This window comes from Tetrao urogallus (genome assembly GCF_951394365.1).
Source record: "Tetrao urogallus genome assembly, chromosome: 6".
Lineage (NCBI taxonomy): Eukaryota > Metazoa > Chordata > Aves > Galliformes > Phasianidae > Tetrao > Tetrao urogallus.
This window is the reverse complement of record NC_136819.1, coordinates 49,781,202-49,802,772: the sequence shown is the minus strand read 5'-3', so window position 1 is coordinate 49,802,772 and position 21,571 is coordinate 49,781,202. Positions and strand designations below refer to the sequence as shown.

Here is a 21,571-nt window from a genome sequence, read left to right as displayed (position 1 = left end):
AGTCAACGAACACCCATGCAAAAATGCCATCGATCTGTTCTGTCATTGCTGCTATGGCCAATATATGAAATAATAATTACTGGCAGAGCATTGCGCACACAGTTCTTGTTCAAAACTGTGATATTCAGAGTCACCTGAAACAAAAAGTCATCCAGACTGAGTGCTTCACTTGACAAAAGTCCCACAGCCTAATCCCACGTTGGAGCAATAAGATGCTGACTTTTCACATCTGTTTAAAATCCTGCAGTCAAATCAGCTGAATTGGATTAAGATTAGTGTGAACAAATGGCCAACAGATTCTTATCCAGATGAGTCAGCATTTATTAGCTTAAATCACTGAACTGCATATATTTACTAAATCAGATACTTAGTAAATCAGTCTCTGACAGAGTCAAAATTTATCACTGAAGAAGGTTAAGGAAGTTTCAAGGCAGTGCTTGCTGAACAGTAACAAAACCTGCTACAGAGAACCATTTTGTATGGAATTCAGCTATCAGTTTGGCTCTGCCCTCCTATCTTTACAATGTGTATAGAGTTCTAAATGTTATTTGCACTTGGTTGGCTTTGTTTTATTCTAGTAGCGTTATAGAAAAGTATAACTTCTTGAACCATTTGGCAGATCAGATCTCCTGAAAGCGTGTAGTAGCAACACTTGCCCTTCACTTCTCCATATCCAAAGGAATTTTTCTTGTAATAGAGATGCATCACCATTTTGCTTGCCATCAATGAGAAGCTGTTAGAAGACTAGCAAAAAATCTTGCCTGTGTAGCAGTACAAGGTATGGTTACCTCAAGACTAGTTTTTGAATGGCAAATGGAAGAATTTTTGCTTATTTTCCTGTTGGAGAAGAGTAAGGTGCAACTAAGCATCACGGAAAGCACAGAATGCTTTTGCCAGCAGAAACCTGATTTCACTCAGTCAATAAGAACTGCAGCTTCATTCAGGCAGCGACGGCTCACATGGCCAGAACACTTCTCTCTCCAGCCTCTCCAAACTATAAAAGCCAGTTAAGGTTTTAACTTTCTAGATTAGAAAATAATGCAATTGAAATAAACCAGGAGAAAAACCGGGGGAGAATCAGATGACTGAAGGGAAGCTCATCTTGGTTAGTTGTAGAATAAACATGATCTCAGCATGACAAGAGATGAAACAAAGGAAGAAGCACCTACCTAACATCCAACTTGAAAAACAGAAAATAATGTGACCAAGCAAGTTATTTCCTTGACAAGTTTGTGCAACGTCATTAAATAAAGGAAGGTGTCTTCTCGCTTGCATGTTCCAAGTCATCTTTTGTTATCTTCTGTGACTGCAGACCTTGTGAAGCTGGTTTGGTTTCACACACTGACGGTAGAGAACTGGTTTGAACAACCTGTTCTTGCATCATATGATGTAATTGGCCCACATCAGCTTTCGGGACTGATTTATTTGACTGATTTATTTTGTTTTTTCCACTGGCCTCTGTTCTTAAATACACACATTATACACAAAGTGGCCAGCCGGTACTTCTGAAGTATCAGTATGTTCTCAGGTTCATTTAAGAGAGAGCATTTCCTCAGTTGTAGTCTACAGATGACTTCCCTAAGAGGTGAAGAGAGCCCTACCTCAGTCAGACAGGAGTGCCACTAAGAAAATACTCCACTGAAACTTCTCAGAAGTGCCTCTGAAACACTGCAATGAGCATGACCTGTTTGCTTCCTCCAGGAGTTAACACAGAACTATGGCTGCAGGGGTGAAGCCACCCTTAGGCCACCCAGATGAAATGCAACTTTACCTAAAGCGATTCAAGTTCAGATGAGCTTATTTCCAGACTAGTCAAAGCTTTCCTAGACTAAAGACGCATGAATCATCTGAGCAAGCCATATCCTCAGGGCTGTAGATTCAGCATTCGTTAGGTAAATGTCATTAGGTAAATGTCAAAGTCTAACACTGGAATAAACAACGTACCCTGCGCTAGAGTCCACAGAAGAAAGAGCTCCTGGAGAGTCCTAGAAAGAACAGCAAATGCCCCGGCCCAGCTCCTGCTTGGTGGCTAGGCAGAACCATCCACGTCTGTGTTTTATTGAATCTGAGCTTAAAGTTCATAAATGGTTTTATAAATACTCTGTTACTCTAATCCTAAAAATATATATATGCATATATATCAGAAGACACAATCTTATCAGCAAGATTTAAACATCAAAATGTATGCATTATCTTGAGCTGGAGGGAAACATTAACTCAGAGCTGGTTACAGGATGCGCTCAACTTACTTTAAAACATGGCAAGTTAACAGTTTGCATTGTGGCCGTTTGTTCAGCACAGTATGAAAGCAAAGGACCACTACAGACTGCAAGATAAATTAGAACTCAAACATGGAAAAGGACTATTGAAAGTTATCTACATTTACAGTTCAATCACACATTTTTATTTAACATCAGTATACAGAGGACAACCCCAGCAAGTTATTTTGTAATGTCAAGTATTTAGTAAAGTTCTTCAGCTGTAACAGTGACAATAGAACAGCTAAAAATAAGCAGTATGAAACAAACATAATTTTCTTAAAATTATAAATATACCAACAATACTTCTTAAAGCTTAATTATTGCAACAGTTAAATTAACAATAGTTCATGTTAGAAAGGCTCTATGAAATTTATTCAAGTTGTCAAGAAATTAGATGGAAGTGTAAAAAGGAAATACATATGAATTTTACTTTTGATTTTCACTAAAGGTAGTCAATACAATTTTGTACAGTATCACCTAACATGGCAATCTTTAACAAACTCCAGTATACAGAATTCATAAAATGCAGAAAAAATATTGTTTAATTTTTACATGTAAATCGACAGTGAATTAACTGACACAAATTTTATTACTGTAACATAAGCAGGCCAGCATTTTAAATATTAATTTAGAAGCTTTATATTGTTAAAGGGGCAGACATATACAGTCATCGCAAGTACATAACCAAATTGTAAGAGGTGGTAATTCGGAACACGGGTCTTCTAAAAAGCGTTTAGTAAAAGTCATGTTATTTCCTAATCCAGACATCCTCCTCATAAAGCCTTTGCAGGGCCGTGGTCTTTCCTGGCTTGGCGGAGCCGCACCTCCTCTCACACGCACACACACACCTTGCTATAAATATCACGCCAGTGTACTAGGTTTAAGTTCACCCTGATAATGCGGGTATGCTCTGTGCAACTTTGCCATTACGCATGTTACAGAAAGCCTCAAATTTCAGCACGGTAACCTGAAGTCGTAGCTGCGTTTCAGTTCTACTAGAGTCATCCCTGAAGTTTATACAGATACCGTATCGCGTTGAAAGAAATCTATTTGATAGTACTTAAATACCAGCAATTGAACTTCAATTGTAACGATGAAATGCTCCTTTCCACTGAGGAAGAATTAGTATGTATAGCTGCTCATCTCACTCAAAATATAGTGCATGAATGTTTAAGTACTCTTACTAAAACAGAAGTCATACTAAGACATGATACTGTACTACAATTGTAGTTAACTGGAAAGTTCAAGGATGTTATAATTTAAGTCTAAGTTTTCCTGTACAATAAGTCAAATAAATACATTCCATGTGCATTTGTTTTACAAGATGGTAAGGTGTTTGTCTTGCTAGGTTATACACTGCCATTTCACCTGGCCGTGGCTCTGCCCAATCCTACCTTGAGCTTTCTGACAAAGGAAGCAACTCAGCAGCAGTTTCATGTCAATAAACTGAGCCGCCGCGCACGGCAGCGAGCAGAAGTCACAGAGGGCTCCTCTGGCCGTTCAGCTCAGAGAAAGCTTGTTGTGCATCTCTAGGCCCCACTTCACTCTTTGTTTATGGGTTTGTTTTTAGTGTTTTCCTGCTTTGGTTTTTTCTTCTCGTTGTTGTTGCTTTGCTTTTTAATTGCTTCTGCAGTTCCTGTAATTCAGTCTGAAGGAGCTATAAAGGTCAGACACGAAGCCTACCTCAGTTCCTCTCAGATTTTTTTTCCCCCTGTCTTAAGACAAATACAACAGCTCTATAATGCCATTTACATTTTCTGCAGGGCTGGGAAATAAACGGGGAAAAGGAGACAGTTAATTGTCACCATGTAGTTGAGGAAGTCCATACTCTTGTTAAGGCAACCTATTTTTCTTACTACCCTGAACCTTCTCTCAGAAACAGGCTAAGAAAAAATGAGAGTAAAAAATTTCAATGAACCCTGAGTCTCAATCAACTTGTTTCTTATTAAAATTTTTCCATTTACTTGACCTTATTCTGATCGGGAGCTAGCATAATAGTTCTGGGAGTGAGATACAAGCATGGGATAGCCAGTGAGGAAGCTCAAGGTATGATTACGCTATACACGTGACATAGCAATTTGGAGAGCTTGTTTACAAACGGCGAGGACGCTGTATGCACTGTACAGCCTATCCTAAGGAGCACAGCTGAAAAGAAGTTTCTGGATTTGTTTTTTTCCACTGACGGCAGCACCAGAGCAACCACAGAACTCAGACCTTGCCGTGCACTGTCCAATTATCCAGCGTGTCTTTTGATGGCTACTAAAAATGAGGGAAAGGTAGCACTGGCTCAAGGCAAATTATATTAAACGCTGCAAATCTGCTTCAGCATTCCATCCAATTCTTTCTTTAGGCTGGCAGTGCCAGGAATTTACAGAAGGCCTTTTGAGGCAATGATGGAAGAAGCAGCAAGATTCAGAGGCTTTCACTCTAGAGTTGGCAGACAAAAAAAAAAAAGTGACGGAGTTTTAAGATCACTTGGGGACCCATATTTCAAAAGGAAGACTAGAAATAGCAGCTTTAACCCCGAGTCAAGGGACAGCCTAGGATAAAACAGGTGGCGAAACAAATGAATGGTATATAACCCAGTAAGAAAGACATTACCATGAGTGTTTTGTACTTTGACAACTCTCATTAAATAAAATTAAGTGCTTTTCTATAAACAAAAACAATGCTCATAACGTCCTTCTGGCACAAATAGTTTCCTATCAAACCCCTGTAAACATGCCATCAAAATTCAGTTTTGACCATCAGAGTGAGCTCACTAGAAATGCAAGTGATATCAGAAAAACAAGTTCATTTGAAAATTTCTAAGTAAATACTTCCTAAACAATATGGCATTTACATCAGTGTGCAATATTAATTTTGAAAGTGATAACTTCAGCATGAAAATTACTTACCTGTAATTAAAGTTTTCCATATTGGCCAATACATAAATCCTGATTTTTGGTACTGCATACTTTATCTCTGAAATATTTGAAATGTCACATTCCAAATCAAAGTTAATGCACAAGAAAGAATGTGTTTCAGTTATAATCAGCCTAACAAAACCCACTTCAGCCACTGAAATTTAACACCGTAGCATTTAGTGCTGCAGAGAGGAATTTTAGAACAAAAAGAAAAAAACAGCTCAATAGAAATCTGAGGCACTGCTGTACATATATTATGCTAATTCTTAAGACTTACTAATTGCACTGAGTCACAGAAAGGATAACTTTTAGTGTTTTCATTTCATTCAGTGCTAGAACTAAGTAGCTCAGGTTAAGTTGCTTTTGTTTCGTTTTTTAAATTAATGCTGGAACTGTAGTTCTTAGGCAAAAAATATTGTTAGCTATTACATTCCACTTTTCTCTTCAGAGAAGGGCTTGCAATTCTTAGTTATAACCCTGAAAAATGCACTGCAATGTAGAGTGGGCAAAGCTGTCTTTGAGTACAGAAATAGCGACAGATTCTAGAACACCTCAATCTACATCATATGAAATGTTTTAAGAAAAAAATCTCGAGCCTTACCTAAAATTTTACAGCAATGGACGAGTGGTGTTTAATGCTAAATGTCTACAGTACCTCCACTCCAAGAGTGAGACTCACAAACAAAGTAGTTAAAATATTACAGCCATCAGATGGCCGTTTATGCTGCCCAACGTAGTGGCACTATTTGGGCACTGGCAGATTTCTTCCCTTCAGGCGATGACCTACATTTCACAAAACCCCAGAAGCTTTCATGGAAGTAATGGCCCTTTTTGGTGGATCAGCTCTGGCAGTGTTTTCCTAGCTGTACTCCTCTAAAATACTGCTGACAAACAAAGCCAACGTAGCACAAGGTGCTTTTTAATAAAATAAACACCACTTTTAGCTTCATTCCAAGTTTAGCTTGCTGTTGAACACTGAACAGAAGAAAAATAAGATTTTAACTGCATTTAAGTGCATTAACGGTGAAAGTTAAAACTAATAATATATTTTAATGAAGGTTCAACTGATGGTTCAGGTGCTATCAAAAAGCACAAGCTTGCGATAACCAAATTCAGCTAACAGAAGTGACAGTAACATAAAAGTGAACCTACGTAGAGCAAGCTCGCTCTTGTATTTTCCCTAATTTGACGAAGAATATATAAGTCAAGACCAGCTAAAATTAGATTTCCTTGACAGTGCTGATTCACAGTTTCAAAAGCATAAACTACAGTCAGTAATGGGCTCACAAATCTGCTCGTAGAATGGCCAACACTTTAATAAGAAGTGGCTTTACATTAACGGCAGACCACCACAGAAAAGATGGAGGAATAAAACTTTGGTTTTAATTTTTCAGAGGCTCACATTTCTTGTTAGACTTGAAAGCAGCAGCTTTTATAAGCTACTGCTATTGGGAGTGCAGTTATTTTGTAGAAATGTAATTATTTTAGTGACTGACATGTTTTACTTCAATTTTTACATAAATAGCTTTCGCCATACTGTGGTTACGCTTAAGTATAAGAACACTGATCAATAGTTTAGATGCACAGTATTTATTTCTTCTGCTGGAAGGCAACTATACTTAATAATTGTATCCAAGACACTTCAAATCATTCAGAAATATGGCATGCAGTATCCAAAAGTATGGCTCTGAGGATTTTTTTTTTTTTACATTAAGCATAAAGAAATTTTATATTCAACATTCATTTATATCTCAAGAAAACTACCTATTCAGAGTTCTAGTTCTTTGATGCAGCATTAAGGATTAAAACTTACCACTTTACCAGGCCTTGCCCATGTGCAAATAAATCCCTCCTGACAAGCAGTGACTATACAGTCTTCAAGAAAAATTAACACAGTCAGTCTTTCATGTGCTATCTTTTTACAGATTAGAGGCTCTAACAAGGGAACATCTTCCATTCTGGGACAGAGAGGTGTTCCCAAAGTTTTAGCTGGGTCCGTTTTGGTTTTAGTAACTAGGTTCAGTTTGTCACTGCTCTTGCTAGATATATGTCCCATGCTATGATTTCTCTTGTGATCTTTTTCATGGTGTCTTTCCTTCCGATCATGTAGTGATAAGGTTGCAAATTTACTAACACCAGAAGCAATGGCACCATCCATGACACTGCTTTTACTGCCAGCATTTGAGACTGCAGAGTGTGGAAGGCTGTTTGACCGTGGAAGAGGAGGGGGTACAGAGTTTCCAGGTGTTGTGATACTGTTTCCGTTACTTCCTGGGTTAGCTCCACCACCTCCAGCGGGTGGACTTGTGGCATTCATGACATTGGTGTGTGTCCTTGCTCTTGAGAGAGGTTGGTGGGGGAAGAGGATATCTTCTGTAAGATCCCACAAACAGAGCTGCGTGTCCTGGCCTACCGAACCAAATCTATACGTAACACTTACTGGACGACTGTCTGTAGAGTTCCTTTTGGATAGCCTAGATTGCGTGCTGTTTGCTCGATCTCTGCCAAAATGAAGGTCTTGGAAATCCTCATCGCTTCCGCTAAATTCCATCGGGTCGCTCTCTTCTACGCTAGTGGTATATGGATCAAACGCAACAACACTGACCCACGATTTATGTCCGTGACCTCTTGCTATTACTCGACAGTCCACAAAAGACCAAACTGTTACCAAGTCATCCTCTCCACCCGTCACTATGTACTTCCCATCGGGACTCCAACACACACACAGCAGTCCTCCAAAGTAGCTTTTCATTGTACCATGCAATTCCACGGAATCAAAGTTAAACACGCGAAGAAAACCATCCTGGCTCACACACGCCAAGAACTTTCCATCTGGGGAAAAGGCAAATTCATTCAGCGCACCCTCACCTACTGTCCATTTAAGCAGAGGGTTTCTTGTGGATTTACTCTTGCAAGTGTGAACTGCAAAACTTTCTCCTTGTTTGAGTAGCTGGTAGTGTGGGGCTGTGGTACCACAAGTGTGCTCCACGTTATATAAGTACATATTGCCACTGGAATGAGCTACTAGGAAAAGGCTTTCCGAACCTGGTACCCATTTTACACAGGTTACTCTGGACTTGTCTATTAGTCTCTGTGAAAAACAAAGAAGATACACATCAGAAAGTCTGAAAAGTAAAAGTTTTAATGATTAACTGTAAATGTGAACTTTCTGGGGAGAAAGAGAAGAAACTTTAAGCAAAGTCAACTCAACTTCCTGGAAAAGAGCTACGTTACGATATTCACAAACACTTATAAGATTGTCAGGCAATTAACAGAAAGTGATTTTTAGAGAAAGTGCTACCAAAGGTTATTGTTGTCCAGTCATATTGCAAAGAACATACTCTGATAAAGCCTATCTCTTGCTATGAACCTCAAGGTAGAGTCCTAAAGTTTACTTTTCACTGTGTAGGTTAAAGGGTATGAAAAAATAACAAAACACCAACAACACAGAATGAGCTAAAGGGCAAAAAGGCTGCTACTCATCTGTGCTACAGAGCAAATGCATTCGAAATCAGCAGCAGTAAGTTTAGACTCAGGTTTTATCTGAAATCACATACATAAAAATCACCCCTTGAAAGGAAAAAAAAAAAAACCTTGAGGAACCTTGACCAGCTTACTGATTTATGGAGCAAATGCTACACAGTGTCCCCTGGTTGGAGAGTTAATAGTCAGATGCATGTAATTCAGCAAATTCAGAAGGCACACATCCTCTTCACCTCAAAAACCCCATCCTTCAATTCCCTTCAATTCCAAAAAAATAATTAACCAAGAATCTATCTATACTCTTAATTATCACCTGATTAAGCAGCTTCATTTAAAGGAAAACATTTTCATGAAGTCCATCATCACAAAACAATGAACACATCAAATAAACATGCCCAACTCATGTCTTCAATGCTCTAAGAATTGAGAGGTAAAGTCAAACTCAGGGAGTCAAGTGCAATTCCGGTGGGCTGGTCAACAGTCAGCCATGACATCACTCAACTGAAACTTGGAAACAAAATTCTTTACAAGCAAATGCAAGGTCTGTATTTGGGACAGACTGATTATAGGCTAAAAGGAGAGCTGAGCTATACAAAAGACAAGAACGCAAATACAGAGAGTCTGAGGAAATACCAGAACAAGTTATAAAAGCCACCCTCCCCTTCCCCTCCCTCTCCCCCCCCCCCCAAAAAAAGAAGAAAAATCCCTTGCTATGCTGTTTATCACAAAATGAAAACTGATGGATAATACACTGAGTTTTATCAATTCTAGGCCTGTAACCATCAAATGGCACCTGGCCATTTCTTGTTATAATCTGCTTATAATCTTATGCTACTGCCAAGTTCAGTATAAGACCAGGCATCCTCTCTTCCTTAACTTCTCATTCTGTACTAAAGTCTAAATATATTCTAAAACCAACCGGCACCTTCATTGTGAAGTAAACGTACCAACTCAAACATAAACACTCACTAATGTTTCTCTGAAATGGTTTTTAGAGAAGAGATAGAACTTCTAAACATAGCCATAGCAAATTTCAGCATTGGAACTGACAGATTAAAAATAGACATTTTGGAGTTGGTTGTAACCACAGATGAAAATCAGTGCAGGAAAAAAGAATGCGCCTTCTAACTCTACCCGACACATGAATAAGACCTGGGAGCACCAAGCAAATCTCTGCTAGAGTTGTAGGAAAGAGGTATCATTTAATTTCCACCAAACAGGCAGAAGATACACTTCCATCACAGTGAAGTACTGTTGGTGATAACAGAAAAGGCTGCTTTTCGTAATGTCCGATTGCTGCAGTGTTTCTATCACTATTCAGGCTGCAACGCACCTCTACGCCATGGAAGTTAGACAGTAAACATCAAAGCAAGTAAACATGCATTTGATCTTTACAGAATGCATTTTAGCAAAAGTTTCTCCTTAAGACAACTACAGATCAGCCACAAGAGTGGTAACTGCTCTGTGAAAGGCTATTTTAGCTATCAGTTTTCTACCACCATTTTTAATACTTGTGCTACTATCGTAGAAGATTACACCAGAGCTGCGTTGACACAACTAATTTGCTCACATCCACGTAAGCACTCCCAGTGGTGAAGCTGTACCAATGCTCGAGTTTGGTTTTCTGCGATTGCTTTTTGTTGTTTTTAAAAGGACAATGTTAGAAGGAATACATACAGTGGTTTCTACCAAAAAGAATGTTCCATGCAAAATTAGGAGGCTCTCCAGCACTGTTTCCCATTCTACACAAGCAAAGAGAACAGGTGTAAAAGGCTTGGAACAAAGAACACTCCTCTTCTGATCCAGTTGTAGCTACTTTTAGAAAGTTGAGAAGGAATTAGACAGTTCTAATTATAAAACAACCCCATTGAGAACAATACTTCAATTTTCTTTGCACAAAGACAGAGAAAGAAAACAACTCCCTGAGGTTGGAAAGACACGCTTTCTCAGACTGAAAGCTGAGCAAGGCTTAACTTAATCTGCAAAGCTCTTATCCAGATTTGAAGTCTCAGGGAAAAAAAAAAACAACTCCAACAACAAACCACCTGCAAAGCCCTCTGATGACCTCATGCATTACCTGCAGTTGGATTAGAACATAAAAAGCAGCAATAAATAATCTCTTGCTTATCCTCTGCAGAAAATGCTGTCCACGTTTCATCAGTTACAGATCTCTCCCCCTGTAAACTTACCTTTCTAAGAATACCAGTTTTACCAGGCAATGAGAGCCAGTGGTCTTGCAAACCGATCTCAGTTCGCCACCCATCTTAGCACTCCCTCTATTTTTTTCTTCTTCCTTACGGCACAGATGGAGATTCTTTCAGGAATGTCACAATCTAGACCTTGTGAGCATTCTGCTTCCCCTGTGCAACATTCAGTTTAATATCCTGGTCTTCCCTGAGGAAGCCCGTAGGAATTCTTGATACAGACAGCTTTCTGACCATACAGAACTGTATTTTTACCTTAATTAAGAGTTAATATTTTGACTTCAACATATTAAAAAGGGCTCAAATGTTTTCTTCTCCATTTGGATCTAAATGCCTCTAGAAACATCTGTAAGAGAACATGTAGCAACATGCAGATGTGAAGATATTTTTCTATTAAGCTAACTGACATTAGTTCCATTTACAGTATCACCCAAAGTAAGAAGTCCTGACTTTTTCTTTTCCTTTAAAACATGACAACCCCAAAAGGTTCCTTCACGAATAACATTGCTCAGTAAGAATCTAAATCAACGAAGCATCTGGAAAACAAAAGGCAGTGATTGAATGATGAGCTGTATAGGCAAACAAAGCCACCTATAGCAATGTGAGGATCTTTTATATCAGAAATACATTGCATGCAACAATGTTAAGATTTCTACTTACTTCCTCGTTAAATAATTTGCTAGTTTCTTTTTTAATAGGGTCTATAAGCTGGACCTGGCCTGCTGAGAAGCCCACTAGAAGAGAGACACTTTCTGCTGTGGCTGTTAAGTGATTGAAGTCATGGCATGTAGGTTGTGTTCCTTTGTATATCCTTTTGTCTATTGGTTTACTCAAGTCCGCAGCCTGCAAAAAGAGCAAACAGAATTGAAACAGTTTATCACAATGTATACACATGCAAGTTCTATCTACAAATAACTTTATATTAAGCAACAATTTATGCAGTCATAAAATCGTACTTTAAAATGCAGCTCTGTATTTACTGAATACTTTACTGACACCAAAACATGTCTTTAAAAGGTTTATCTTTTGATAAAATGTAACTCTTTCATGTTTTTCAAGTTTGCAAAACACTACACCTACCCAGCCTTTGGAACTGTATCATATGACAAACTAATGACAACCAATGCGCTCAGTAACACAAAGGCTCCAGTGAGTCCTCAACATCAACCTATTCCCAGAAGGCTTTTCTTTCAGAAGCAGCATCCCATCCCTGAAAAAAGGTACCTTCTATTTCTCCAGTAGCAGCTTCCTCAATATCAATTACAACCGGTTCTGGTAGTCAAAAATAGTACATGCTAATCCTTATGCTATAAGTGCATCCTCTTACAACAGGCAAAAATAATCTTGGTATCAGTATTAAAAAGACTGACTAGTTCCAATGAGAGATTTCTAGGAACAGTGACTTGGAACGTTGATACCATGACTATAAAGCACTTCTTCACTGTTAAGCTAAAAAACGATTGTGATTCTAACACTGACTTATGAAACGTGGAAATACTTTGCAGCACCTGCAATCAAAAATCATTTTATGAGTCAATATATCAATTTTATTTACTCAATAATCCAGACAGACATTAGAAAGTGCCAACAAAAGAGAAGAGCTTCAACACAAACAAATGAAGATCTGGCACTGAAGTGCCTGAAGAATCACAAGGAAAAGTCATTTAAAATGCTCTTGGTTGTGTAACCCACGCTTATCCCTGTATCACTTCTGAACAGGCACTCTAATCTTCCATCATCCCGATTATAACCCACACATTTACTATGCACCATTATATACATCAGGTTCAGGTTTTTTTCCTTCTTTTTTTTAAAGAAGAAAACCTCTCTATTTACAGAGCCTGTAGTTACAAAGTTCTGATGCAGCTGTGATTTCAGTCTTGGTTTCTAATTCCGATACATACTTTTACAGTATTTTTAGTCAGAGGAAATCAGGCCAGCAATAGAGGAAATAAAACTTGTTTGAGGAAGAGGACAAGCTTCGCTGAAAAGAAAACTGCTTGCATCTTGGAGAATAACATGTAAGGATAACAAATCCACTGCATGCACAGAGTTACACATACAGAAACAGACCTGTCTGTCAGTAGGTAAAGACCAGGACTAGCTACACTGCGAATCACATCAGGTGAGCCTTTTCCAAGGCAAACTTACCCATGGGATACATGTGATTGGGAATATATACTACAGCACTGGAGTTGCACTTAATGTTTTGTAGAATATTATAAATCAGTTTAATCAGGTGTACAGCATTCTGGTTGAAAACTTCAAAAGGAGACAATATATTCCTCCTTCTGAAGTCAGCAGATTATGAAGTGATTCTCCAGAGCCCAGAGATCCATTATAAGCTAAAAAGAATACTAGCAATATCTCTTCAAGGAGAACTTTAAAATAGAATGCTAGCCCTACTGGGACCACAGGATGAGGCACAGGCCCACCGAGGCGCATTCTCAGGCATGTAAATCCGTACATTGAAACCAGAAAGCAAATCCTAGAGGCCACGCAGTTGGGCTCCCATACTGTGCAAGATTCTCTTGTCCTAAATGTCCCAAGTGATAGCGAGAGATAACACACAAAATGGTGGCAATGTTTTCATGTGGAAGGCCATTTTACAGAAATGCATCCCTCTGCACCTCACGGAAATGCCAGGAGCGAGCAAGGTACCGTGCCTCCCTGCTTTCAGCCAGGAGACTCCAGGTATGGCCCCTGGCAAAACTTTCATCACAACGCAGCACCTAAAATCCCTTCCAAAATAAATGGAACTCAGCCTGAATCATGCTGAGAGATCAGAATGGCCGACTCTCCCATTAGTGGAAATCAATTATTTCCAGGGTCTTCTATGCCTGAATCCTTACTATTCTTAAGTGGCACAGAATCCAGACATCGCCAATTACAGCTTGAAACTCTTGTCTGCTCAGAGTTTTGCACCAGTGCTATAATTTTCCTTGTCCAAAAAACTTACAGTGGCTAAAGCCTTCTGAAATTGTGTGATAAATCTAGCAAGACACGAAACTCTGATAAATGAAATCAAAGCACAATTCACTGTGCTTGTCCTACCTGCTCTCTGGGAGCCAGATGGCAGTGACAATCTGTCTGAATTTAAATGGAGTGCAAGCAAATTAATTCAATTAGCAGAAGATAGGCTTCTAATGACAGGGGTGCCTTATCTTTTGTTTGTTTACATGCTGCTAGTGTTTTCAGTTATATTTATGACATAGCTGTCTCCTGGAGATCAATCAAAACTACAAGCACCAAAATACTTTTCTGGTCTTGCTCTGTCTTCACTGAAAGACAGGATAGAATCAATGATCTTGAGAACCAAAAGCCATTTTGTCTCTATTTCTGCACATTTGAAAACTGCCATTGGATTTTTGATAAGAACAAGAAAAGCACTTACTCATAAAATTCAATAGGGCCTATGACTCAGCATTTCATTAGCATTCCATTAAGTCCATTTGCTATAGCTCTGCTGTGGAGGACATGATTCTCAGAAAAAGAGAATCCCAGTCCACAGCTGTGCTGGTATCTGACACAACTTACTCAGAAAGGTGATGTGAACTGTCCTTATTTCAAAAACACGGTGATGTACTTTGAAGCAGAACCAAAAGACCTTGGTTAAGTGTTACCAAACACGGCAGCTACAAGCACATAAGGCACCCTTGCCTATGATTGAGTTGGTAGCTAATGATTTTTGTGCTTTTTGTCCTAATTGTTGTGAATTTTTCTTCTGAAAAAATACTTAGGCTTGACTAAAATTAGATCGGAACGTTTAATGCAAGGTTAAGGATTAAGACTGTTCTCCTTTGGAATAAAAGTATCTACAAAAGCCATTGAAGGATATATTTATTAATCAAGTCTCATTAATAGCATTTGGGCCAACTGACACCTGCACTAAAAGTCTGTCCTTTACAGCACTTGTATTTCAAGTACCCCCTGAGCAAAGGAAAAACAAATATCGGGTATAGGGCAAAAAAGAGCAAGAAGAATCTCACTCAACACTTGTCAGAAGTCAGTGATGCAGCTAACAAAATCGGTGTACCTGGGACACCGATGGTTTCCAAGTTCTGTCCTTGTACAGATCAAAGTAGTCCTTACAAAATCGTACAGTTACATGCAGAAGAAAAAACCTGACAACATTGCCAGTTGGTTCTTTGTGGCGTATTCTAGAAATAAACATGAATCATGTAGTTGTCTTGGGGACATCCCAGCCCCATTTAGTGAACTCACAAGTCATACTGGGTTAGGGAGAGGGAAGTGAAATGTACATATTTACATATACACACACATTAATACACAGAAGTAAGTTTTTTTTATATATAAAAGTGTGCATGCCTATGTAATTTGCCCATTCACCTTGAACAGAGACATCCAGAAGAAGGGCAGTTGAGCAGAACTCTTAATACTGGGAGCAGAATGAAAGAAAATATCCGTTACTTCAATCTGAAGCAAATATTAAGTTCTCATATTTGGACACTTGAAATGTCTGATTAGGATGGGTACCAACAACCATTCAGAACTCTAAGGTCAAAGCCAGATTAATTTGTCTGAGATTCATTCTTCTGATGTACTACTGATGTAAGACTTTAGCTTTCATACTAGTTTCACAAACACTGAATCACATTACTTCAAATCAGCATTTAATCATGCTCCTTGACAGATGCCAAGCTCTTCCTGCATCTTTTTCCAGCTTCCATCTGCAGCTTTCTGCACATTTTACATGAAATATAATAGCTATTATATGTCCTGCAAAGCTAAAAAAACATCTCCAAGAACAGACAGGGAAGGATTTATTTATTAATTTCTCTCAGACAATTCCATTAGTCATTAAAATGTTTCCTTCAGATACTTAATATTATTTAATACCAGATTTGCCAGTACACTGGCTTTCAGTGGGTTACTGGAGTTACGTGAGTTTGAGACAGAATAGCAGGTCTTTAAGGCTGGAAGTAAGAACAAACACAAAACAAAAGTTTCGCTTCCAAAAATCCTCATAAGAGAATTTCCCTAGTCCAGAGAATCGTCATGGCTGTCAGGTGAGGTCCCAGATGACTGGAGGGAGGGTCACGTCACTCCCATTTACAAGAAAGGGAGCAAGGAGGACCCCGGAACTACAGGCCGGTGAGTCTCACCTCTGTGCCTGGGAAGATCACGGAACAGATCCTCCTGGATGACATGCTTGATCACATGAGGGATGCGCGTGTCATCCGTGACAGCCAGCACAGCTTCATCAGAGGAAGGTCATGCTTGACCAATCTGGTGGCCTTCTATGATGGAGTGACAGCATCAGTGGACAAGGGAAAGGCGACCGATGTCATTTAGCTGGACTTGAGCAAGGCCTTTGACATGGTCCGCCACCACATCGTCATCTCCAAATTGGAGGGATGTGGATTTGATGGGTAGACCACTCGATGGATAAGAAACTGGTTGAAAGGCCACAGATAGAGGGTGGTCATTAATGGCTCTGTGTCCACATGGAGGCCGGTAACAAGCGGCGTCCCCCAAGGGTCTGTCTTGGGACCGGTGCTCTTCAACATCTTTATCAATGACATCGATGTAGGAATTGAGTGCACCCTCAGCAAGTTCACTGATGACACCAAGCTGAGCGGTGCGGTCAACACGGTAGAAGGAAGGGATGCCATTCAGAGGGACCTCAAGAGGCTAGAAAGGTGGGCCCGGGTGAACCTGATGAGGTTCAACATGGCAAAGTGCAGAGTTTTGCACTTGGACCGGAGGAATCCCAGGCATCCGTACAGGCTGGAAGGAACGGTCCTTGAAAGCAGCCCTGAGGAGAAGGACCTGGGGGTCTTGATAGATGAAAAACTTAGTATGAGCCAGCAGTGTGCTCTAGCGGCTCGGAGGGCAAATGATATCCTGGGCTCCATCAGAAGAGGAGTGGCCAGCAGGGACAGGGAGGTGATTGTCCCCCTCTACTCTGCTCTTGCGAAGCCCCATTTGGAGTACTGCGTCCAAGTGTGGAGCCCACAGTACAAGAAAGACAGGGAGCTGTTGGAGAGGGTCCAGAAGAGAGCCACAAAGATGATCAGGGGACTGGAGCACCTCCCCTATGAGGATAGGCTGAGGGAGCTGGGCTTGTTCAGCCTGGAGAAAAGAAGGCTGCGGGGTGACCTCATTGCAGCCTTTCAGTACCTAAAGGGAGCCTACAAATAGGAGGGGAATCAACACCTTGAAAGGGTTGATAACTGCAGGACAAGGGGAAATGGTTTTAAATTCAGGGAGGGAAGATTTAGGTCGGACATCAGGGGGAAATTCTTTACCCAGAGAGTGGTGAGGTGCTGGAACAGGCTGCCCAGAGAGGTTGTGGATGCCCCGTCCCTGGAGGTGTTCAAGGCCAGGTTGGATGGGGCCCTGGGCAGCCTGGTTTAGCATTAAATGTGGAGGTTGGTGGCCCTGCTTGTGGCAGGGGTGTTGGAGATTCATGACCCTTGAGGTCCCTTCCAACCTTGGCCATTCTGTAATTAACTATCCTGAATGACAGATTACAGGTTGGCTATATACACACAGCTATAGCAACAACAGAAAAGGACAAATCCTACACTTCTAGAACAATTTTTCCAGAGTTTCTGAAGCTTGGAATTCACACCATTACTTGTAGCTTAGTATCCTTAGTACCTCTTCAGGGATTTAATCATCCCAATCTATAAACATATTATTTTGGGAAAACACTGCTTGTTACAATGCTTACAATAACATAACAAGTCAATTCTTGTAATTGTTACTAAGAACAGCCAAGAAGGCCAATGCTATCCTGGAGTGCAATAGGAAAAGTGTGGTCACCATACCGAGGGAGGCAATCTTCCCCTCTACTCAGCCCTTGTGAGGTCCAGCGCTGGGTTCCTCTGTACAGGAGAGCTCTGGAACTACACAGAGCCCAACAGAGAGCCACCAAGAAAACAAAGGGACTGCAGCACCTCTCTGATAAGGACAGGCAGAGAACTGGAGAAGACAGATGGTTTTATCCATATATACAAGTACTTCCAGTTAGGTTGGTAATGAGATGATGGCCAGGCTCTCCAGCTGTGCCCAGCAACAGGCTAAGAGGCATCGGGCACAATTTTAACCACAGGAAGTTCCATATGAATACGAAGAAGACTTTCTCTGCTGTGCAGGTGACAGAGCACAAGCAGCTGCTGCCTGGAAAGGCTGTGGAATCTCCTCCTTCTCTAGTAATACTCAAAACCTACCTAGATGCAATTCTGTACAGTGTGCTAAAGGTTAGACTAAATGATCTCTGAGGCCCCTGCCAACCCCAGCTGTTTGAGTGTGTGCCAGTGGTATTTTCGGCACTTCTGTAGAATTTTCTGGTGAAGCCTATTCAGTGCCCCTGCACATTATTTTTTATTTTTCTGGTAGAAATACTAGTTTGAACGCTTCACACTGGTAATCATTCTGTATACTTCAGTAGAAAAGGAGATCATCTCTGGAATATTTTTGTAAAACCCCAACACGTGACGCTTCAGGCTGCTCTGACCTTCCCACTGACTGCTGTGGGCAGAAGTTGAGAGCAGAGGCCCTTAGAGACCCCTTCCAACCCAAAAGACCCTGCGACCCTATACTCAGGACCAGCCAAAGCAACAGCAGTAGGGCCGGGCCGGCTTACTTAACAGGTCTGGTTTATGTCTTAAAGGAAACTTAAGCTGGAAGAAAACTACAGGTCAGTTGACTAGCCCTATAAAGATTACTGATGTAGAGCAAAAGTTCTGCTTAATTTATACGACATACACAGCATGAAGTCCAGGCACTCACTGCATACATAAAGCCCTAATAAAACACTGTTTGGTAAAGATGACAGTACACAGCCAATCAGTAATAAACTGCTTTCTACAAACACAGCCAGCAGTCAGCAGCTAGTGACATTACACTTCTGGGCAAAAAGCACAAAGTCTGGCAATCTCACCTCAGTCCTAGGAAAGCCTCTGGGAACTTTGTAAAAATGCAAATATTTCAATTCTCTCTAGAAAGTCAGCAGTCGCCATTTGTAAAGTAGCCCTATGTATACAGTTACACTGTAAAGACAGTTTCTTAAGTAACTAAGGACAGTTGAGCTGCTTTTCCCATACCTAACTGATTTGTTTAACTGTAACAGTTGCATAATGGGTGTTTGGTGCGTAACTAAAGACCAGTTCTGTCTCCTAAGCCTTGCAAAACCACTGATGCTAATGAAATTATAGCCTTTATTTTGCAACATCACATTCAATGCATCAGCTCTACATAACTCATAACTCTGAAGTTATGCTCAAACACATACAAAACATTATTTCATTTTTACTTTTGCTTTTAATATTTGCCTGAACTTCAAACTCTGTGAACATCAACAGCTTAACACAACTGCACAACCCGTGCTGAATTGTTTGCTGCCAATTAAGAAAAGGGCAAGAACCAACTAACACAAAAAACAAGCACATAGCCACTTTCTCTTGTTCTTCTCTAATCGAAAGGAAGAGCTTGTGAGAAAGTGATGATGATTATTGCACAGGACAACAGGAAGTTGGAAAATTGGAAACTAAGAAACTAAGAGAAAAAAACAACTAGCAAGGGGGAAAAATCGTCTGATACTCTTAACACACAGCCTGAAAGACATTCCTTTAAGGTATTTCTCCACAGACTCCTTTACTCCAAGGAGACTTCAGAAAGTGTAGCTGCCAATCTGCGCTAGTTTTACTTTCTGAAATTCTATAGATTCTGCAGCAACAAGGGCACATTTTTTGATGTATTCTATCTACTACATAGAAGTTTTTGATGATCTCAAAGTACAAAATAACTTGCACTAGCTCCAAGCAAAAGCAGTTCAAGATTTATTTCTACTCAACAGAACATTTACGCTCCTTAATATCACTGTTCCTCATAAATGGGCTCCTGTATCTTTGCAGAAGGCTTGTGCAAGTCACAAAGCACTTCATTAAAGCTGAACAGGAACACTTCAGGTACACGACGGAGTTTCTAGGATACTGCTTCAGAACAGCTCTGTAAGTAAAACAGGGACACCAAGTAATTTTACTTAACCTATTTCTTTTTCCTACATAAAATGTTCCACACAACTTACCCATAACAAAGCCTTAAACATCAATTTTGTACAAAGCTGCCTGAAAATTTGGGAAGCTACTTGATGCTCTTCTTTAATCAGATTTAACTTCCACTTGGGGGCCATACAAGCTAGCCATGAATTCCAAAAGTGAAGCATTACTTAACAGGCTTCCAATGGTTATTCACATAGCAGACAACTCTGACCACGTAAATTGCGATGAAAGCTTTAGTCCAGACAGCCGGACATAAATCTATTTAGTTTTCTGGAGCATCCAATAAAATTATCATTTTCTGCTTCCAGAAGAATTATTCTAAGCACTTGAACAGAACAAGGAGCACGCAATGGTTTGAAATAAATATACAAGACAAACAGAATCTTTGACAAGATTAAGAATATGGATGTGAACACCATAAAGAAGAGACAAAGAATTACTTGATCTGCAACCACCACAGCACTGTTAACTCCATTACATTAAGACTTGAACAAAAATATTTATCTACATATCAACCACATAGTATAGACCAGCACATCCTATTGGGAGTATTTAAGGTGCAAGTACTGGCTTATCAATACCACTGAGCTTAAAAGAGCTCAAAAACAAAACAGAAATTAGAACAGGCTCCCCATCCTCAAAATATTGTTTTTGTTTGCAAATCACTTTTCACTTCACAGGTGCACACAGAATCAAGTTACCCTTTGTTTCCCTTCGGCAAAGGGCATTAAAGTAGGACAGGAACATTAACTCATTTGCACCAGGGAAGTTGAGTGAAATTGAAGAATTTTGATACTTCTCCCTCCCCATCCCCCCCCAAACCAAAAACTATTGCCTGCATCTGTGGCATGCAAGTCACTGCAACTGTTGCTTTACAAATTTAAGGGATTTTCAATTCAACCTGTTAGACACTGGTTAGGGCTTACGCCCAACCCAATACTGCTGCTTTCCAGCAGAAGAGCAGAAGCACAACTTGTGACAGGCTGCTTCCAGAGCCAGCTCAGAGCACACAGCTCCCGCAAGCTGAGCGCGACCCAGCACAGCTCGGCAGAGCGCTCCCTGCTCAGTCCCAAAGGGGGCCGTGAGCAGCGCGGAGCTCCTCCGAAAGGAAAATAACAGCCAGGAAGTAGACTGGAAGCACTCCAAGTAACTTGAGCGATCTTCAGCTGCTCTCTAATCAAACCATTCAAGCTCTGGGGAAATGACATGACACTGTAACCTTGCTTTTTGAAAGGTGTTTGTTTCTATATATTTTTGTAAGTTAATTCTTATTATTCCTGCGGTTGAAAACGTCACCTTCCTCTCCAGAAGCGCCTCAATCCTTTCAGTCACTCTTTCCACGGTACCATTTTACTATGCAATACAGAAAGCGGAAGAGAGCTTTAACTTCTTCTTGAGCTTCTAGTCAGTCACTCGTAAACCAGCTAATGAAACTAGTATTCCACAGACGTTAAGTTCCTTTTCCAGCCTTATGCTTATCGTGAGCATCAGCTAACCACACACTGCAGACAAAACAGACTTTGATTGCAGATTACAGGCTTGGTCACACCAGATCTGTAAACAGGCTACTTAAACAACTTGGAATATAGTCACTGTATCAAACACTCCCAATAGGCATGAACTGATTTAGATGTTCTATTTTGGTTTAGGCAATTAGTTGCCTTTTGTGCAATTTTTTTAAAGGG

At 40.2% G+C, this 21,571-nt stretch overlaps 1 protein-coding gene across 8 annotated transcripts in view; it reads right to left on the bottom strand.

Moving 5' to 3' along the window:
- The window catches only part of WDR20 (WD repeat domain 20), a gene marked incomplete at both ends in the record, with an annotated part of 42,188 nt that overhangs the window by 3,640 nt on the left and 16,977 nt on the right, over positions 1-21,571 (bottom strand). For 2 of the 8 annotated variants that reach the window (XM_079537906.1, XM_079537908.1), the window contains 2 exons: positions 6,981-8,258; positions 11,515-11,697. The exons of 1 other annotated variant lie outside the window; for it this stretch is intronic. In XM_079537906.1, the coding sequence (XP_079394032.1) occupies positions 6,981-8,258; positions 11,515-11,697 (1,461 nt within the window). Of the gene's footprint in view, positions 1-6,962; positions 8,259-11,481; positions 11,698-21,571 lie in introns of those variants that run through there. 5 more of the 8 variants (XM_079537905.1, XM_079537907.1, XM_079537911.1 and 2 more) reach the window with 5 other exon arrangements.